This window comes from Hypanus sabinus, chromosome 27 (assembly GCF_030144855.1).
Source record: "Hypanus sabinus isolate sHypSab1 chromosome 27, sHypSab1.hap1, whole genome shotgun sequence".
Lineage (NCBI taxonomy): Eukaryota > Metazoa > Chordata > Chondrichthyes > Myliobatiformes > Dasyatidae > Hypanus > Hypanus sabinus.
In genome coordinates this window covers 33,417,528-33,439,872 of record NC_082732.1, presented here as the reverse complement: position 1 = coordinate 33,439,872, position 22,345 = coordinate 33,417,528, and the positions used below count along the sequence as shown (strand labels likewise).

The following is a 22,345-nucleotide window of genomic DNA, read 5'->3' as shown; positions in this document are numbered from 1 at the left end:
CACACCCCTCCCCCCCAATTCTGAATCACTAAACCAGATCTGTTGGAATAAGAAACAAAAGCTGAAAATAATCATGCACTAGATGAATGACAACTTAATGGCTATTTAGTTAATTTGTAATATTTTATATCAATGCAATATGTTACTACTAGGAGCATTTTTATGTGCTTTGGTAAGGCGATAGTCTATCGTGGTCAGCCAATTACATGCCATTCTTATTGAAATAGCTTCCAAATCTAGTCTCATTATTAGTCAGCTTCCTCTTTTATGCCAAATGCTTCTGGTCAACAGCTCTTAACTTTTTAACTTTTTAGATGCCTGTGTTTATGCGGAATCACATAATTGGGCAAGATCTTTAGGCTTCTCTTTCTTTTCACACACACACTTCTCTGTAACACAAAATTAAGCCAATTGTTGATTTGTTCCCCCATCTCTCACCTCTTCTCAAACACTCCTTAAGCAGCAGACTTAGAGAACAATCAAGAGGAACTAGGAAGATACTAGACTAATGCAAGCTAAATCCTCAGTTTGGGAAACTGGCCAGACACCAACACCATCCAGAACTCCTCACATCCTGGTCATTCTCTCTTCCACACGCCCTCTCCCGTTCCCTTCTACTATCAGGAAGAAGACACAAAAGGTAGAGAGCCCATACCGCCAAACTAAATGACAGCTTCTCTCCTGCTGTCATCAGACTCTTGAATGGACCTCTAATGCACCAAAGATGAACTCAATCTACTTCATGATGGCCCTAGCGCGTTAATTGCCTACCTGCCATCACTGTACTTCCCTGCATCACTATATATTGCATTCAGTTTTCCCTTTTCGCACTACCTTGATATGAGGATTCATAATGACATCTGAAACTTTGACAAACTTCTATAGCTGTGTGGTGGAGAGTTTATTGGCTGGCAGCATCACAACCTGGTATGAAAACAGCAATGCCCTTGAAGCAAAAACTCTACAGAAATGATGGCCCAGTCCATCACAAGTAAATCCCTCCTCACCATTGAGCACATCTACATGAAGCACTGTCACAGCAAAGCAGCTTCCATTGTCCGGGACCCCTCCACACAGGACATGCTCTCTCATTGCTGCTGCTAGAAGAAAGAAGATACAGGAGCCTCAGGACTCACACCACCAGGTTCAGGAACAGTTATCACCCCTCAACCATCAGGCTCTTGAACCAATGGGAATAACTTCATTCAACTTCACTTGCCCAATCATTGAAAGGTTCCCAAAACCTACAGACTCACTTTCAAGGACTCCTCATCTCATGTTCTTGCTATTTATTGCTTACTTATTTATTATTATTTCTTTATGTTTGTATTTGCACAGTTTGTTGTCTTTTGCACACTGGTTGAACACCCAGGTTGGTGCAGTCTTTCATTGATTCTATTATTGTTATTATTCTATTATGGATTTATTGAGTATGACCAAACTAAATCTCAGGGTTGTATATGGTGACATACATGTACTTTGATAACAAACTTACTTCGAGCTTTTATCTGTCTGGAGGACGTGCAAACAAGAGCTTTTCACTGTATCTCTGAACCTGTGACAATAATAAACCAATTACCAATCCTTAGGGAAAGCAGAACACGAAGTAAAGATGCCAACAAAGCAAAAAAAGGAATCAGTAACTAAAAGCTAAAGCTAAACAACCCAATGACCAGCAACAGGTGAGGTATGTAAACTTATTATTATCAAAGCACGTTTATGTCACCACACACTACCCTGAGATACAGTTTCCTGCAGTCAATCAGAACCAGGTTTAATATCATTGGCACACGTTGTGAAATTTGTTGACTTTGCAGCAGCAGTACAAAGCAATGCATAATTTTTTTAAACTATGAATTACAGTAAGTATATATTAAATAGTTAAATAAGTAGTGCAAAAATGGGGGGAAAAAGTAGTGGGGTAATGGTCATGGGTTCAATGTCCATTCAGAAATCGGATGGCAGAGTGGGGGTGGGGGGAGTTATTCTTGAGTTGCAGAGCGTTTTCAGGCTCCTGTGCCCCCTCCCTGATAGCAGAAATGAGAACAGTAGAAGAAAGTACAACTGAAAGACTACACATAGAAACTGACAATCAATGTGCAAAGAGGACAAACTGTACAAGTACAAAAACAATAATAAATAAATACTGAGAGCATGAGCTTGAAAGTGCTCTGTGGTCAGCTGAGTGTTGAGGTGAATGGCATTATTCACACTGGTTCGAGATCCTGATGGTTGAAGGGCACTGGACATCCTTTCTGCTGGCAGCAGCAAGTAGACAGTATGCCCTGGGTGGTAGGATCCTTGATGATGGATGCAGCTTTCCTGTGCTGATGCTTCTTGGAGAGGTCATATAGACTAGCGCGCCCTCAGGGTGACGGATCCTCGTGGCCTGGAGGCAGGCGGACTTAAGGTGCGTGCCACCCCCAGAACACTGGTGTGTCGTGGGAGACGGACAATTGAAAGCAGTGAGCTGGCTGCTGGCTGTGTGCCCAGAGACCCGAGTTCTTTGGGCGCAAAGCTCAGAGGAAGTGATGCTACAGACTTTTAATGTCATAAATCAGCAAGTTGCTTTGTTATGTCTTCCCTCTTATTGTGAAACAGGGACACCTCCCTTTCCCTTATTAGGGAGAGAGAGAAAGAGAGAGAGCCTGTGGTACGTCGAATTACCGGGTGAATGTGTAGTCTTTGGGGTACTGTAAGTCTGTGTCTTTATTGATGCTTTGCTGCATGCTTGAGTGCTTGGTGGGGGGTGCCGATGCTTTTTGTTGGTGGGGGAGCGGGGGTCGTTGCTTTCCTTTTGCTTATGCATGGGAGGGAGCTGGGGGGGGCTTGGGGTTCTAACACATAACTGTCATTCAATCTTTGGGGTACTCCTCTGTTTTCGTGGATATTTGAGAAGAAGAATTTCAGGAAGTATATTGCATACGTTTCTCTGACATTAAATGTACTATTGAAATGTACCTATTGAATATATATATATGGTAATGGAAAAAGTATATACCTCATTAACAAACAACATCTACTACCTCAAGTTCTATAAATGAAGGGACAATTGATTCAGGATATAATGCAAGAAATAAAGAACATAACAATATCTAATTTTTGAGAAAGGTGTTAGAATGGACATCAGAGCAACCCAGAGCAATTAAGACCATAAGATATAGGAACAGAATCAGGCCATTTGGCCCATCGAGTCTGTTCCGCCATGTCATCACAGCTGATCCAATTCCCCAAACTCCTGCCTACTCCCCGTATCCCTTCATGCCCTGGTTAATCAAGAATCTATCAACTTCTGCCTTAAATATAATCAAAGAGTTGGCCTCCACCGCCATTACTACTAGTTAATTAAATTAATTACTACTAATAATAAAAAACAGAAAACATAGCCATCTCAAGGTGTGTTAGGTTAAAAACCAAACACAGACATTGTTTGTTATAGAATAAAAGCCACAAACTCAAATAGCAATGGAGCATACTACTGTAGATTGGAGTAGAAATGTTATAAAGTATTATTAACAAGCTCCATAAACTGTAACAACCTGAGTCAAACTCTCAGGAATCTGCTATTAGCATTCCCTGGATCCAATCCATGATGTACTTTGGCAAGAGAAATGTCCCTTAACAGTTGTGAATCATACAAGAGAGGTCACGCTGCACACTGCAGGCACACAGGTACTGCTTGTGAAAAACACACACACTGACCCTCCAACCAAACAACAAAGATCAGTATCACAGGGAAAAATGTTACATGAAGCTCTGCAAGACATTAGAAAATCATTAAACATTTAAGAGCACTGATTCAGAAGTGGTGCAGCTCAGGTGGTTGGTTGATGGGTTGAGTTGTTCTCTAATCTTGGCAATTTACTTGGAAACATTTCGTCACCCTGTGAGGACACATCATCAATGGTGGTGTGTCCTTCAAATACTTGGCCTTTATATACTTTTCAATCAGCTGATTAGATATCATTTCAGAAACTCAGTTGTGATGTGAGGACGCGCCACAATCAACAGCACCCGATGATGTCTCCTCATTTGATGATGAAACATTTGTAAATAAATTGTCAAGATCAGAGAAAAATTCAATCCAAAGTGTCTGGGGTTCTGTCAGAGTCTGTGATCTACAGATAAAGCTCAAACTACAGTTCCTCGCAGGCAGTGGCTACTCGCCGAGCAGCTTGGCATTTCAGTAACTCCGGGTGAGGCTTGGGAGGTGTGTGCCTTCAGTCTGGGTGAACCGATTCCTTGCTCACTTTGCTAACTGAAGCGTCGCGTGAGATTGAAACATGGAGACAGCTGGCGGGGAGTGTAAGCTGCTGTCAAGAAAAACCCCCTGCACTCAACCTCAGATATCTCTCTCTCTCTCGCTCTCAAAGGTGAGTGAGAATCTGTTGGCCCTCGAGTTGGAGGAACTTGGACTTGTGCCACGGCAGATTGTAACATCAAAACAGCAAGCTGTTGGTCTCCCCTCTCACTGTTGGCAGGAACAATATTTCTCTCTCTCTTGCTAGTGAGAGTGAGCGCCTGCCTGAGATGTTGAAGTGTTGAGATAGACAGTGGCTTTTGATGGACTCTAGGTCGTGGTGTCTGAGGGCTTTGCTACTGCTTGCACGGTGGGTGCTGGAGTAGGTGGGGGAGGGTGAGTGGGGATGGGTGGATCCTTTTGCTACTGTTAGCATGTGGGAGGGGAAAGGGGTCTTTGGGGTTTTGACATCTCTGTCATTCAGTCTTTGGGGTTCTTTTTCTGTTTCGTGGTTGTCTGTGAAGAGTAAGAATTTCAGGCTGTATACTTTATACATTCTCTGATATTAAATTGATCCATTGAACGTTTAAGAGCACCCTTCTTTCCTTCAAATTCCAATGTCTACCATCATCTCTCCCCATCGTTTCTTACATATTCTCCATCATATCTCTCCCCATATCCAAGTCTCCAGCAGCATTTCTCACAAATTGCAATATACAGTAGCATCAATTCCATTTCATATTCTAACTTACAGCCTTCCCTCGTTTGAATCCGCAGCATTAGCTGTTCCAAATACTAATCAGTAATACCACTCTCTGCTCATGTGCTCAGTCTCAGCAGCATTTCAGCCTCATGCTCCAACCACTAACATCTTCTTCTTCATGTCCTAAACTTTGTGCACTATTTCTCTTCATGTACTGAACTAAATCATTCATCAGTTTCCCTCCTTTCTTCATAACAGCCTTTGTTAATGTGAAGTTAGTGAACTGACCCTCACAGTGAACCTCCGATCACACTCCTGATGACCCTGGGAATCCTAGCTTGCAGATTCTGTCCAATATCATAAAAAAGATTGACAATGATATTTGTTCATGAATTATCAGCAACAAGAACTCAAAATTATATAAGAGTAAATAGCTAGTAAGTCAGTTGTGAAACTGGATTGATTCCATATTGAAATTATCTGAACAGTGCTGAGAATATTGCTACCACAGTAACTTGTTAATTTTCTTATGGTACAAAGCTAACAACAAAGCTGAGAGTAGGTGCCTATAATATCTGGTCTCAGACAGGTGACATGTTGCTCAGTGGCCTTGATATCCAATGCAGTCGGCCCCTACCTTCGCAGGTCTTCCCATCAGCCTTCAGCTTCGAGCCCGCGTTGCAGTGGCAGTAGTAGCTGCCAATGGTGTTACAGCATTGTCCTTCACAGCCCCCGTTGTCCGCCTCACATTCGTTCATGTCTGGAAGAAAAACACGGGGAAGATGTAAGACTTTGTCACCTTTGTATGCAAGTCTTAGAACAAGCCCATCACATATTGTCATTGTGAGGACTTTGTGGAGCAACCTGACTTAATCCTAATACTTCACATTTAGATTCAGATTTTTTTAAATCACACGTACATCAAAAACAATATCTTCCAGTAAGATGGCGCAGGCTCAGTCGCTGCAGCCTCTCTCGGTCCAATTGTTCATTCTTTACCTGTTTTTTCTGATCACAGCACATTGATGGATATTAAGAAAATCAAGTACCTCACCAGCAAGTTGCTCAGTAACGGTGGGACTAGACTTATTGCATACTTGTTGCAGCCTGCCCTACTGAAACAGAGGGGGTGCACAGAAGTCAAACAAATAGTGCAAATAATTGTCTTGGTCATTTTTCATGTGACCACAAGACCCTGTTGGACACTGGTGATGTAGAATACTACAAACCCAATTCACTAGTCCATTGTCAAGACCAAGAGGAGGGAGCTGACGGCCCCGGTAGTTGCGTGAGCCAACCCCTCATGCTGTGGAGGGGGGCCCAGGAAAGGAAACACTGGAGGTGGTGTGGGAAGGAGCAGAGAAGCAGCGGATGGAGTCCTCACTGGCTTGGGGCTGGCTCCTCCAGGTCGTGCAGGTCTCCAGTGTTTGCTCAGTGGAACGCTTCATCTGTGGCTGCGCGTTGAGAAACAGCTGCCTGCTTGCTCTTGCAGAAATGTGGCTCCAGCACAACCTCTGGGTGGGTGTGGGAGGGGCGGATGAAGAAAGAAGCTGGGAGGGGATAGGTGGAAGAGGTGAAGGGCTGGAGAAGAAAGAATCCAATGCAAGAGGACAGTGACCATGGAAGAAATGGAAAGACAAGTGTGGGTAAGGTAGGTGATACCAGACAAGGGGGAAGGTGGGTGGCTCCTGGTTCCTGTCTCCTTCCTTTCCAGTCCGGATGAAGGATGTTAGCAACCGTTTATTCCCCTCCATAGATGCTGCCTGATGCTGAGTGGATTTTGTGTGGATTGCTCAAGATTTCCAGCATCTGTGGAATCTCATATTTACTTTTCAAGATATCCATGTCATCAATAAATTAACAATATGCTACAACCATAATTTACTAACCATGCCTTCATCTAAGTCATTAATAGAAACGGGCACATTTCTAATTACATGTTACCAACCAGAAAAACATTTATTTCTTTTCTCTGTCACCAACGTTTTACATCCTACACAATGAGCTTTTATTGTCCATAACCATTTTTGTGACATCTTATCAAACTCAGAATATACATTTGCTGGGTTCCCTTTAACCACAACACATTATTTATTGTATGAACTCCAATTAATTGATCAAACACGATTTCTCTTTTACATAATCTCATTGACTTTGCCTGATTACCTTGATTTTTTTTCCAAGTGCCTACTACAAAGAAACAGGAAGGTACATAGACCCATTAATGGATGGAGAAATATATGTTCCATTTGCTCCCAGCACATTTGCAGTTCAGACTGACCAAACTTCCAAATTAATATTTTGAATATTAAGTTGGAAAGAAGGAACTTGAGTCTTCATTTGTAGGATCAAAAAAAATTGCATTATAAAAGGAAACACATTGAGTACTTGAAGTCTCAAGAAACTTCACAGGAACAATTGTCAAACAACTTTGACAAGGAGTTGCAGAAGGAAATATTCGGAGAAGTGACTGAAAACTCAATCAAAGTGTGTTTTAAAGGGGGAGAGGGGTCGAGAGGGTTGCAGAGACAGAAACTACCCTGACAACAGTTTATCATGTTAAAGAGTGAGCTAAAAGGAGAAAGAGCCACAACGTTATGCCTATGCAAAGCGATCTGACTTTTTAACAACCTTGTTTAGCACTTTTCTCTTTACTCTTTAACAATACTCTTAACCAGCTCAATATAAGAGCTCTTCCTTCTACTAAGTTAGTAGAAAGTGGAGTTGAAATAAGGCCACTCATCCAACATAATTTACTGAGAGAACACACCAGATTCGGAAGATGCCGTAAATCCAGAGTAATATGTGCAAAATAATGGAGGAACTGGGCAGTTCAGGAAAGGAATAAAGAGTCAATGTTTCAGGATGAGATTCTTCATCAGCCCTGACCTGTTGAGTTCCTCCAAAATTTTGTATGTGTTACTTTGTTAAGGGAGTTAAGACCAAGTAAATTGGTCAAGCAAACATTGATCAAGCATTGAAATACAATGACGGTGCAGATGGCTTCAGGAAGCCACTGGATACTTTTTGCAAAGACATAGGTATAAATTATTTTAAAAACAGTAGATTAGATTTAATGATTGGATGCTGTTGGCCATGAAGGAATTAAAATATAGAAGGAAACATTGAACTTGAATGAGTCAAGGACAGTGGTAGTAGACAAACCACTTGTTCTTGTAATGTGCTTGAAGGAATAGAGGCTGCTATTTTGTGAAGCTGCTCTGTAACCTCCATTTTGTGAACTGTTTGATGAACTCACTCTTACTCTGAGATAACTTAATAAGAGCTTTTAAATGTGGACAAATTAGTTTCTGCTAATGATCTGCTGAACATGAGATCATTCTCAGATAAACTAATTATTGTGTACAATAAATTTATTACGTCCTGCTGAAGGATGTCGGCCCAAAACATCGACTGTTTACTCTTCTCCATAGATGCTGCCTGGCCTGATGAGTTCCTCCAGCATTTTATGTATGTTGCTTGGATTTCCAACAACTGCAGGTTTTCTCTTGTTTGTATTGTGTATAATGGCAGGTTTGCAAAAGTAATCCCGTTACCTCGGCCCAGTCTAGGTGACCTGGTTTAACTGGTTTGAACCCGACTCAAATAGAACAAAAGAAGTCACCTAAGGCATTAAGTTGTGTAGCCCATGGCTAGATCCAATGGGAACCTGACACAGGTCAGGTGACATCGAGCCAACAAGATTGAAATGCAACATTTGAACTGATTAGGAAAGAGTATAAGAATGAGGGGCTTCAAATGCAAAGAGGCAAGAACTCTGGAGACTAACGATCGCAAGGAAATCCCCCATACCAGGGTCTGGAAGAAAAAGAATCAACTGTTTAGCCAATGGGAGATCCTCTATATCCGTATTATAAATTGGAGAAGTGATATAAGTGAGTATTGCTACAGCAGTAACAGTAGAGTTCATGCTTTAAGTTGTTGGCCCAGGGTCAATGTAGTAATTGTTTGTGCAAAGACAATAAAGTGCAAGCTTTGATTGATTAAGAGTTGCATAGTGAGTTTTCTAACCTGGGTCAGTTGATAATAGTCAACAATGTCGCATTAGGGCAATTACTAATGAACACATCGCTGGGAATGCTGGAAAGATAAACAAGTGGAATACTCTCAATTATGTTCTGTGTGTAAGACAAGGCCGTCGCTGACAGTTGTCACTGGGCTTTATGCCTGAAGCCATCTGCTATGGAATTTTATTCTGATATTATAAATGTGGCTTTTTAATGCTTGACAAACTTTGTCATATAAAAAAGAATTAAATGTCAGACACTGCTTGAACAGGCTCTCTAGAGAGATGCTGGAATGAGCTGTATAGATTCAGTCAAATGCAAATCAGATTTCTTTCAGAAATAGCATTTTGGGATACAGCATATGAAAGGTTGCATGTGGTGAGTAGAGTTTGTTTTTTTTGTTTCACGGTTCCTATGATGCTAGGTATTAGACGGCCCTGTGTGCATTCTGTTTTATACACAACCACGACTCCTATGGGAGGTGGGATTTCTTCAGAGCAGATGTCCAGTAAAAATTCGGAATATGACAATGCTCAATGTGAAGTCTGGCCCCACACTCCACAACGTTAAAGTAGCAGAAAGGTAACTGGGGGAACAACGAGGATGCTGCTGTTACTCATGTGGATTACCTTTAGTGTTTGATAAAGAAGATCAATTGAAGAAAAGTATAAGAGATTAGAGATAAAGTATAAAATGCTGAAAATAGTAGGTCAGGCGGCATCTATGGAGAAAGAAAAGGAGTTACTGTATCAGATTTATGAACTTTCATTTGAAGAGGAGCTGAAGCTGAAGGAAAAAGGAAATAAGTTAGGGAGAAGACAGGAATCACCAAGCATACGTGCATAGCAATGCACTTCAGTTGGCATTATGTGTCTCATGGCATGCCAGGAATGTGTACAGGAGTCTCACTGTGGCGGCTGCAATTACCAGCCGCACCAGTAACTGGGCATGTTAAGTGTCCTGTAGCCAACCATCCTCCTGACAATCCGGCAATCCTGATGCCCCAAGTAGAGTATCTAAGGATTTCTGTCCTGTTAGAGGTGTTAATCTGAGATTTCTCTTCTCAGGTGGGCAGAAAACACCTTGTAATGTTTTTTTTTGAAGAACCAGGAACTCTTCCTGGTGCCCCGGTCAGTATCTATGAACATTTGATGATTTGTACCAATGCTGCTTCAGGGAGGTTGCTGTTCACTCAGTATTTGCTACTTTCTTACATAACCAAACATCAAAGATGCTTAACACAAAGTACACTGCAGATGCTGTGGTCAAATCAACACGTACAAACAAGCTGGATGAACTCAGCAGATTGGGTAGCATCCGTTGAAATGAGCAGTCAACTTTTCTGGCCGAGACCCAACCCCTCTCTCCGTCCTGAGACCTCCCACTCTTTACCCTCCTCTGACCCCAGTCCCAACCCTTGCCATGTCTTCACCATCCCCTCTGACTTTCCCCTCTCTGAGGCAGAGCGTTCTGTCCTTAGCAAGGGCCTCACTTTTGTCCCCCACCGTCCACACCTCAGTGAGTTCTGTGCCTGGCATGACCCTGAACTCTTCTTTCGTCGCCTACATCTCCGAGCCTACTACTTTAACAAGGATTCCCCTCCCCCTATTGATGATCCCTTCTCCTGTCTTCAACCCTCCTCCTCCTGGACCCCCCCACCCCCCCCCCCACCGGGCCTTCTACCTGCACTCGATCTTTTCATCTCCACCTGTCGCCGAGACATCAACCGTCTCAACTTCACCACTCCTCTCTCCTGTTCCAACCTCACTCCCTCTGAACGCACTGTCCTCCACTCTCTCCGCACTAGTCCTAACCTCACCATCAAACCCACAGCCAAAGGAGGTGCCGTAGTAGTCTGGCAGACGGACCTCTACCTCACTGAGGCCAAACGGCAGCTCTCTGACATACTTTTTAAATAAGTCCTGACGAAGGGTCTCGGCCCGAAACGTTGACTGCTCATTTCAACGGATGCTGCCCGACCATCAAAGATGCTTTATTGCTGTTAAACCTTTTAGGACATCCCAATGTTGTGAAAGGTGAAATACGCTCAGTGATCACTCTATTAGGTAAAACTGCTCGTTAATGCAAATATCTAATCAGCCAATCATGTGGCAGCAACTCAATGCATTAAAGCATGCGGACATGGTCAAGAGCTTCAGTTCTTATTCAGACCAAACACCAGAATGAGGAAGAAATGTAATCTGAGTGACCTCAATGTGGAAGCATTGTTGGTGCCAGACAGGTTTGAGTATCTTAGAAGCTTCTGAACTCCTGGGATTTTCACACACAACGGTCTCCAGTGTTTATAGAGAATAATGCAAAAAAAATTGTCTAGTGACCGGCAGTTCTGTGGGTGAAAAATGCCTTGTTAATCAGAGAGATCAGAGGAGAATGGCCAGACCAGTTCAAGATGACAGGAAGGTGACTATAACTCATATAAGCACATGTTACAACAGTGGTGTGCAGAAGAGCAACTCTGAATGCACAACACGTTAAAAACCTTGAAGTGGGAGGGTTACAGCCACAGAAGACCATGAACACACACAGAGTGGCCACTTTATTAGGTACAGGAGGTACCGAGTAAAGAGGCCGCTGAGTGTAGAAATGCAATCTGTCAACTTGAATATAAACACAAGAGATTCTGCAGATGCTGGAAATCCAGAGTAACACACACACAATGCTGGAGGAACTCAGCAAGTCAGGCAGCATCTATAAAAAGGAATAAACAGTCGAAGTTTAGGCTGAGACCTTTCGTCAGGATTGCAAAGGAAGGGGGGCAGAATGTTTGGAAGATGTTGAATATATTGCCTTAGTCTCTCCTGCAGGCAGTCAGGGAAGAAAATGCTCCTCACCTCCCAGAAGCGCGTGCCCACAAAGCAGGCAAGTTCAGTATGGAAAGGCTTGCATAATTTCCATAAATGGACTAACTAATCCAAGTTAAGCGAGTTCAAATCATGCCATGCCAGTTTCAAAATTTGAAATCAATCAGTTGTTAAAAATTATTTGGAAATTAAGATGTCGATTCCTGTAAAGCGGCCATGTGGTTGTCCAATCGTCAGAAGGAACCGAACACATTCACTATTAACATCCCTTCAAAGTGGAATCCTGGTGTGCTGACCCATTCTGACCTATCGGTGACTCCTGTCCCGCACCAGTGTGGGTGACCAGGAAAATAAGTGACAAGGTTACCAACTATCCACCCCGCAAACTGCCTTTTCCAAAGTTCCCTTCTGGAAAGCCCTCTAAGGCTACTAAAACAAAACATTCATGCTATCTTAAAAAGTTTATTCCCCCGGGCTGTTAGATTGTAAATACACATTGGTATTTAAGTGTTTATGCTCATTTTATTCCATATCCATATTTTAACCCTAACTTAATTTTTTATACAAATCTTTATTCTTCATAATTGAATTTTTTTTGCATGCCATAATCAGAATCAGGTTTAATATCACTGACACATGTTTGAAATATATTGCTTTGCAATACATAATTAAAAAGCTATAAATTACAATAAGAAATATTTGTAAAACTAAATTAATAAGTAATGAAAAAAGAGAGCAAAAAGGAGTGAGGTAGTGTTCATGGGTTCATTGTCCATTCAGAAGCCAAATGCCATTGAGAAAGAAGCTGTTCCTAAAACATTGAGTGTGTGTCCTCAGGCTCTCATACTTCCTCCTTGATGGTAGCAATGAGAAGAGGGCATGTCCTGGGTGACGGAGTCCTTAATAGTAGATGACACATTTTAGAGGCATTGCCTTTTGTAGGTGTTTTCATTGCTGGGAGGCTGGTGCCCATGATGGAGCTGGCAGAGTTTGCAACTCTCTGCAGCTTCATCTGATTCCATGCCATGCCCCTTCACACCAGATGGTGATGCAGCCGGTGGAATGCTGGAGAAATTTGCACGTCAGCAGAAATTTTCCACTGATTTTGTTGATGTACCAAGTATCCTCAAACTCTGAATGAAATACAGCCACTGTCATGTCTTCTTTACAACTGCATCAATATGTCTGGCCCCTGATAGGTCTTCAGAGACATTGACACCCAGGGACTTGAAAATGCTCACTTTTTCCACGGCTGATCCCTCAAGGAGGACTGGTGTGTGTTCCCTCAACTTCCACTTCCTAAAATCTACAATTAATTTCTTAGTCTTACTGATGGTGAGTGCAAGAATGTTGAAGACCTCAAAGTAAAATTGCTGTACCAGTGGGACATCAGGTACTGCTACATACTTCACTTTACAGAAACATGGCTATCGCCCACTATTTTGAATGCAGAACTGCATCTCAAGGCTTCTCCATTCTCTGCATCTCCAGCTCAGTCTTTTAAAAACAGAGGAGGTGGAGTATTCTTTACGATGAACTCATTGTGGTGCACAAATATTATGGTTCTATCTCAATCCTGCTCACTTGACCTGGAACATCCAGCATGATGAAGGGTCCCAACCCAAAACATTGGCTATTTACTCCTTTCCATAGATGCTGCCTGGCCTGCCGAGTTCCTCCAGAATTTTGTGTGTATTGTAGTGATCAAATGTTGTCTATTTTATCTGCCTAGGGCGGGGGTCGGCAACCCGCGGCTCCAGAGCCGCATGTGGCTCTTTTACGTCTGTGCTGCGGCTCCCTGTTGCTTTGGGAAATAATTGGTTGTAGCGACCCTTTTCCTGGCACATCCGAACCGACTCACAATTAGATAGCCTACGGGGGTTTGCGAGCACAGAGCTTTCGAGCCTCTGCGCCATGGGGGGCAGGTTGAGGGAGGCTTAAAAGTGAGGCTGAAGATTTCGAATAAAGTTTTTTCCTTCGACTGCAGTTACCGACTCCGTGTCGTAATTTTAGCGCTGCGTGTAGCACACCGCTACATGGTCAGTATTTAATTAAAATGTATTTTATGTTAGTTCGTTAGTTTTTGAAATGTAAATCTAAATTTGAAGATTATGGTGATCTTGTACAATCTAAATAAGACGTTGTGGCGACCCATTTCCTGACACATCCGAACCGGCTCACAATTAGCCAGCGTTCAGGCTAAGGGAGATAGCCTACGGGGGTTTGTGAGTACGTGTCTTTTGCAGCATCCGCGCCCATGGGGGGCGGGTTGAGGGAGGCTTAAAAGCAAGGCTGTTTAGTTCGAATAAAGCTATCTTTGACTGCAGTTTACTGACTGCGTGTAGCACACCGCTACAACGTGTTTTTATCGCTGGCTGTCCAGAGGGGAGGTGCTGAAACGCTTTGTCGCGTGTCTGGAAGAAGTGAAAACTTTCCTGGGCAGCAAAGGGCTCACCTTTCCTGAGCTGGAACAGCCAGAGTGGCTGGAAAAGCTACACTTCATGGTAGACATGACAGCGCACCTGAACACGCTGAACACAGCTCTTCAACGGGGTAAGGACGTACAGCCCTGCACATGTTGGAGGATGTTTTGGCATTCGAGCGCAAGTTGACGTTGCTTGCCAGAGATTTACAGAAAGGCACATTGTCTCACTTCCCCAATTTGAGAGAGTTCAAAAAAGGTCACGACATGATAAGTTCAGAGTATTTACATTCTGCAATCATCGCAATGCAAACATCGTTTGGGAAACGCTTCTGTGAGTTCAGAGAGGAAAAAAAAACACATTATCCTTCATGGTCACTCCCCTAAGCATCGATCCATCCCTACTGAATAGACTGCATTGTCAGGTGTGAGTCAACCTGAACAAGGATGATAAATATTTTAATTGCCTATTATTTTACGTATATTCATATGTTTTCATTGTTCAGTGAAATAGTCCTTTTATTTTTCAGGTTGACAGCTGGCTGACGTTATTTTTGGTTTGCTGCTGGCGGCAAATTTAAGTTTGGCGTTTTTCATAAATACAAGAAGGACTCAAATAGACGTTGAGTATTTTACTTAAAAGTAACCTTCAACCCAACGTCTTTTTTTCGGAGGTCAAAATGTTTTTGTTGCATGCAGAAATGTAATTTCGTTTTCTCTGCAGGAGTTCATCAATTTCATAAATGCAACACATTATAGTTTGTTTATACAGAGCATAAAGGCAAAACAAAACGTTGTATGCAATGTTATTTCATTTTAAATGTCAAACGGGTTTTGCGGCTCCCAGTGTTTTCTTTTCTGTGGGAAACGGGTCCAAGTGGCTCTTTCAGTGGTAAAGGTTGCTGACCCCTGGCCTAGGGGATGTTCCACTATCATCCTGATAGCAGTGTACATTCCACCTCAGGCTAGAGGAGCTGAGTAACATAATCAGCAAGCCCGAAACTGTGCACCCTTCCCTAAACTTGTGGGAGATTTCATCCAGGCCGTCTTGAAGCAGTCTCTGAACAACTACCACCAACGTATCACACGTGAAACCAGAGGAGCTGACAAGAACTCTTACCGTACCATCCCACACCCACACTTTGGAAAGTCTGATCACTTGGCTGTACTTCTACTCCCAGCGTATAGGCTGAGACTGAAGAAAATGCTGCGGCAGAAGGTATGGTCAGGGGAGGTGGTGGAGTACTTACTGCTTTGAGTCGATGAACTGGACAATATTCAGGGATACATCTTTGAGTCTGAATGGATATGCCACAATTGTCACCCACTTCATCAAGGATGAGTGCATGCCTTCGAGCACATACTGGACATACCCAAAGCAAAAGCCATGGGCGAACCAGGAGATTTGTAGTCTGCTGTGGCATTCTACACTGGTGATCCAGAACTATACAAGAGGTCTAGGTATGACCTAAGGAAGGCTATTGTAAGGGCATGAAAAAAATTTTGATTGAAGTTAGAGACAGAATTAAATGCACATCAGCTCTGACAAGGTGATATAGATAAAAATAAAAAAAGAATGATAGTGCTCATGAGAAAAAAGGGGAGCAGAATTAGCAGCCAAGGAGAGAAAAGGAGTATGAAAAATAGATGCAGAATTAGAGGGTGCTAAGCTGACAGAATATAATAGCATATTTTATTAACTTAATCATGGTAATATTTAGTTTTATGTGCTGTGTGTGATATATGTTTTGTGGGTGCATCGTGGTCCAGAGGAATGTTATTTTGTTTAGTTGATTTTTGTTTAGTTGTATTTTGTTTTATTTTTATTTTTGTTTATTTTTATTTTGTTTAGTTGTACAGTGAAATGAGAGTAAACTTAAACTTGAACTGTGTACAGTTCTGGTCACCGAATTATAGGAAAGATGTCAACAAAATAGAGAGAGTACAGGGGAGATCTACTAGAATGTTACAGCACCTAAATTACAGAGAAAGGTTGAACAAGTCAGGTCTTTATTCTTTGGAGCATAGAAGGTTGAGGGGGGACTTGATAGAGGTATTTAAAATTATGAGGGGGATAGATAGAGTTGACGTGGATAGGCTTTTTCCATTGAGAGTAGGGGAGATTCAAACAGGACATGAGTTGAGAGTTAAGGGGCAAAAGTTTAGGGGTAACATGAGGGGGAACTTCTTTACTCAGAGAGTGGTAACTGTGTGGAATGAACTTCCAGTAGAAGTGGTAGAGGCAGGTTTGATACTGTCATTAAAAAAAAAATTGGATAGGTATATGGACAGGAAAGGAATGGAGGGTTATGGGCTGAGTGCAGGTCGGTGGGACTAGATGAGAGTAAGTGTTCGGCATAAACTAGAAGGGCTGAGATGGCCTGTTCCGTGCTGTAATTATTATATAAAGCAAGGAGATGATAGACAGAAAGAGAAGCTGGGAGGCAGAGATACTATGTAGTCAGACTCAATTCAAACCAGCAGCACAACACAGACAGAGCCTGGCTTATAGTCATAAGCACGTAATCAGCAAGAAAGATGAGAGCTAATTTTCAAACTAATTGTTTAACCAGTTGTGTAAGGTGCTGATGATGCCTGCTGTCTGTGCTGATGTGTATTTGATGCTTTTGTAAATGCTCAAAAGCTGAGTTCCAAACCATCACCAGCTCTTTAACTGAAGTATATGAGTGCACGGCCCTTCCACTTAACGTCAAGACAAAGGTCCTCTACCCCCACTGCCCGCCAATACTAAAGGATTGCTGAGAGACTCTTGGAAACTTGACAGCAGCCACTTTCAACAAAGGCAGAGAGAAATGACAAAACTTACTGCCACCTTCATCACCAAGTCTTTGAAGATCAAGATCAAAACCCTGGCACAAAACTTATGGTTTACTAGGCCACTTTGCTTCTGAGGTCTAAACTGTCCACAGCAGACATCTCAGGACACTGGAAAAAATGGACTCTTGACTTTACAATCGACTTCGCTGGGTCCTTGCACCTTATTACCTAACTGCACTGCTCTTTCTCTGTACTGCAAAACTTTATTCTGTACTCTGCTATTGTTTTACCTCATCTCACTGTTGAATGAATTGATCTGAACCGACAATATGCCAACCACAATTTTCACTGTACCTCGTTACTGTGACAACAGTAACAATTTATAAAGTCAAGTAATTCATAGCAAGCACAGAGCACACAGAATGAAGCAATAGCTGCTAACTCTAACATTGGGGTGGCACGTTAGCATAACGGTTAGCACAGGCGACCTGGATTCAATTCCTGCCGCCGCCTATAAGGAGTGTGGGTTTCCTTCGGGTGCCCCGGTTTCCCCCCACAGTCCAAAGACGTACCTGTTGATAAGTTAATTAGTCCCATGATTAGGCTGGGGTTAAATTGGGGGTTGCTGGGCGACATGGCTTGAATGACGAGAAGGGTCGACTGTATCTCAGTAAATAAATTTCCTACTGGTATTTGGTTCCCATAATTTTCAGAGACTATAAACATTCTGTAAAATCAACGTGGCCTGCTGGCCTCTGGTGGGAGATATCAGCATTACCGGTTAAACACACCAGCCCTTCAAATCACACTGAGGTTCAATAATGCACGAAAGGCTTTACATGCCAACGTAACATTTCCCTCTTCTCAATTTAAAATAAATGGATTGTTTAAGTAAAAGGATTAGCATTTTTACTGAAATAACAGAGTGAAGGATTGCCAACAGACTTGTAGTGAACAAAAACTTGACTGTTCTTCAGTCACCATGGATAGGGAGGTAGCTCAGTTAATTATCAGGTGGCAATCTTTGACAAAGAACAGACCCAACTCTTGCCAGATGTAATTTTCTCTTAAATGCTAGTGTTCATTGCATTTTCTTCAGATCCTTCCAGGAACAAAAAAACTGCATTTATATTGTGACATTTTCATTGGAAAATGTGCAGGAGTCCTCCACAACAGAAGTTAGCAGTGTCACAAATTGAGACCCTAATGAAGTCTGAAAGATTTTAAGGAGGCTCCACTTGGAGGAGAGTGACAAAGAGGTCTTGATTATTAGTTTTCCCCTCCTTCTTCAGTCATCCCAAGGGATGAAAGAAGACTTGCTCCCATTCTGGCTTTGTATGCTTAGAGGTGGACTCAATGGGCTGAATGGCCTAATTCTGCTCTTCCGTCTTATGGCTGATGAGGCCAGTGTGGGGCAGGAGGTGCCTGGCGTGACGTGATGTGAGTGGGAGAAGATATTTGCACCTTTGCTATTTAGATTGGCCTTCTGTATGGTCACAAAATCTCAATACCGTGTTCTCTGTACACACCCCCCTCCCCCAACTAACTGTCACCCCTAATGTTCCTTCCCATAGGCTCGGCATTTTTTTCAAATAGGTTTTGTGAACACCTATAAAAGTCTTCCTCCAGTTTCTGGTAAACCTCTTGTGATGGCATGCCGCGTCCGGCACAGAGTTCTCGTCTCAGGCATGCGGATAATATGGCCTGCACAAAAGAGCTATCTGAGTGCAGTTGAGGCCTCCGCGCTGAGGATGTTGGCCTTGGAGAGGATCTAGGCTTAGGAAAAGGATACTGGCCTGGGAGGAGGATGCTACCTGGGTAGGAGGTTGTTTGCAGGGGGGAAGGATGCTAGCCAGGGAGGAGGATACTGGCCTGGGAGGAGGATGCTACCTGGGTAGGAGGTTGTTTGCAGGGGGGAAGGATGCTAGCCAGGGAGGAGGATACTGGCCTGGGAGGAGGATGCTACCTGGGTAGGAGGTTGTTTGCAGGGGGGAAGGATGCTAGCCAGGGAGGAGGATACTGACCTGGAAGGAGGATCTGGCCGGGAGGGGGGGGGAAGCTGGCCTGACAGAGGAAGCTGGCATTACTTCGTTTAACTTGAGAGGAGAGTTGGAAGAAGTTGAGGGGACAGGGTTGGTCACAGTGCTACAAGGTGCCTGCTGTAGATAGTCAAACTCTCAATAGGGGAATGAAGGCAGGAGTGACTGTGGTGATTTAAATACTATTCTGTACTGACCTCAGCCACGTCCACTGGCAGCTCACACCATGTATTGACTACCCTCTGGGTGAAAACATTGCTCCTCAGGTTCCCATGAAAACTCTTGCCATGAACCTATGCCCTCTATTTAATGATTCCTTCACCAGAATCGCCTACTTACTGTTTTAGAGACACAGCACGGTTAGGGGCCCCAGACACCTATTTTGCACCAATGTGACCAATTAACCTACTAATCTGCACATCTTTGGACTGTGGGAGGAAACCAGAGCTTCCGGAGGAAACCCACGAGGTTATGAGAAGGATGTACCAAACTCCTTACAGAAAGCAGCGGATCTGAAACCAGGCACTGGTACTGTAATAGTGTGACACTTACGCTATGCTACTGTACTGCTTTTCCAATTTCATTTGTCTATATGCACACCTCATTCACATTGCCAGGCTCAATGAGGTAAACACATACTGCTACCTCCCAAACCCCTTTTCATCTTGTCTTTAACACTGATTGCAAAGAAAGCACGACCGGACCATATTTCATTAGGAGTTTGAGGAGATTTGGTATGTCACCGATGACACTCACAAATTTCTACAGATGTACTGTGCAGAGCATTCTGACAGGCTGCTTCACCGTCTGGTATGGGCAGGATCAAAATAAGCTGCAGAAAGTTGTAAACTCAGTCAGCTCCATCCTGGACACTAGCCTCCCCAGCATCCCAGATATCTTCAAGGAGCGGTGCCTCAAAAAGGTGGCATCCATCATCAAGGACCCCCATCAGCCAGGACATGCCATCTTCTCTTTGCTACTTTCAGGACTGAGGTACAGGGACCTGAAGGGTTTAATGATTTAAGAACTCAATGATTTAAGAACAACTTCTTCACTTCACCATTAGATTTCTGAATGGTCATTGAACCCATGAACACTACCTCACTACTTTTTATTTTCATTTATCTTTTTGCACTACTTATTAAAAATTTGTATATGCTTATTGTAATGTACAGTTTTATTATTATTTATTGCAATGTTCCGCCGCCACATTTCACGACGGATGCCTGATTCTGATTGTACTGATGGGTTTTCACTGCAGTCTCTTGCACTGGCGCCCAGCCACCACAGGAGGTCAGCACAGGCTGGCAATATGAGGAATGTCGCCAGGAATCAGAGGCACCAGAGGTTCTGCAGATGCTGGAAATCTAGAGAGATACATACAAAGTGCTGGAGCAGCTCAGCAGGTCAGGCAGCACCTAGGAAAGGAATAAAAAGTCAATGTTTTGGGCTGGGAATCAGGACGGAAAAGGAAAGGGGGGCAGAAGCCAGAATAAGAAGGTGGGAGAAGGGAAAGGAGTACAATAGACAGGACCAGATGAGGGGAAGGTGGGTGCCTGAGGAAAGAGGGACACATTCTGGGACAGAAGAAACTGCTTCCTGTAATAAACTTCTGGCCTGAGAGCACGGGACAGGGTGGAATCTTTATTCCACCAAATAGGTGGCCTTGTTCCTGCATTCGGCTGGTTCATCCGGATGCTGGGAGGCGACTGGCGGAAGAGTTAAAGGGCTGAAGAAGAAGGAATTTGATAGGAGAGCGCAGTGGACCATGGAATAAAGGGAAGGTGAAGTGGTGTATTATACTGCTTGATCCTGAATTGAGCAAGAAAGATAAAACTGCTTGGAGAATTGCTCTTTGTTATTTGCCATCGAGTCTGGCCCTTCAAGCAAAATGTAACAAATCTCTGAAAAAGTACATACAAAAGTCCTTTTTCTTGAATTTCCACATCGGATACTGACATTGCTCTCTTGGGATCTCTGAACTACCAAAGAGATTAGGAGGGCAGCCAGTGGGTTACATGTGGGGAGTGAGAAAAAAAACTACTTTTAATTATGCTGTGTACTGAGTTCCTGAAGCAGTCCTCACCCATGTCATTCTCTGTCACCCAAAGGTCCCCTCTGCACCTCTGGGAACCCACTTCTCTCTGGGTTAGTGAAATGTTACATCTGCAACTACAAGTGCCAGGCACCATACTTGCACACAACGACACGGTGTTTTCATCGCGAGTGCAGACCGTTCAGCCGACACCCCAATGAAAGGTCTCCACCCAAAATGGCGACTGTCCATTTCCCAGGATAGATGCTGCCCGACCCATTGAGTTCCTCCAGCTTTTTGCTTGTTGCTTCAGATGTCAGCAACTGCAGTCTCTTACACCCCTTCCCCACCCTAACCTCATGCCATCAGTGTAACAGGAGGGAACGTGACCCTGCTCCAAGGCACTCACTGAACTCGTCCACCAATCCATTTGTGTTCAACCTGCCGGGCATTTCCTCTGATAAATAACCAACATTCTCAGATTTACTTGTGGTCCAATGAAGCCCAAGCAGAGTCCCAGCCCGTAAGCAACTTTTCACATTCCAAACCAGCACAGGATGTGGCTCACAGTGGAGGGAATGAGGTGGGGCTTCAGTGGGTCTTAGAAATTCTCTGCAGCAAATTTCTGACAGCTTGTGCTCGTCGGAACTCCAAGAGAAGGCAAGTGAACCTTCTGGAACCATAAAAATGGAATAAAACGCTGGCATGGGACCTTTCATAACAGAGCCAGATAAGGAGGAGGGCAAATAGGCACAGTTGTCAGAAATGGCGGTGATAGGGAACAAGATGCCAATCAGCGCAGAGGAGGAAAGCATGTGGGCAGAGTGAGGCAGGGTGGGGAGGGCTGCAGACGGGGTGGGACAGGTTGCGAAAGGGTATAGGGAAAAGGAAACAGGGCAGGGCGAGAGTGTGGGCACAGTGGAGTAAGGTTGGCAGGGAATTGGGGAGAGGCACAAAGAGTGAGGAGAGCTCTGCTACGTAAGGACAGGAGACTATTTGGAAGGGACAGGAGAGATGTGAAAAGGAGTGAAGAACGAGCGAGTTCATACTGCTCCCTGAGCTTAACAGGAACCGTGAGGCAACCACTGAGACCTCTCCTTCCACCTTCCTCCCACTTAGATTTGGTCTTTGTGTCCTAAACCAGGGATGGCAGACTAAAAGAGGCCTGAAATCTCACCGTGCTGAAGGCAATGAGTAATTAAATATTGCGGATTTGTTGTGCAGGTCCATAGGGTTGATTTGGAGGTCAAAGGCCTGTTTGCTATAGCTGGAAATGCT

The 22,345-nt window shown here is 43.5% G+C and overlaps 1 protein-coding gene across 3 annotated transcripts in view; it reads right to left on the bottom strand.

Annotated features, from left to right (window-relative positions):
• Window positions 1-22,345, bottom strand: part of LOC132382201 (multiple epidermal growth factor-like domains protein 6) — a 418,396-nt gene that overhangs the window by 227,338 nt on the left and 168,713 nt on the right. For all 3 annotated transcript variants that reach the window (XR_009508228.1, XM_059952179.1, XM_059952178.1), the window contains exon 5: window positions 5,581-5,703. Coding sequence is in view for 2 of the 3 variants with exons in the window: in XM_059952179.1 (XP_059808162.1) it covers window positions 5,581-5,703 (123 nt within the window). In the remaining variant the exon portion in view is untranslated. The remainder of the gene's footprint in view (window positions 1-5,580; window positions 5,704-22,345) is intronic.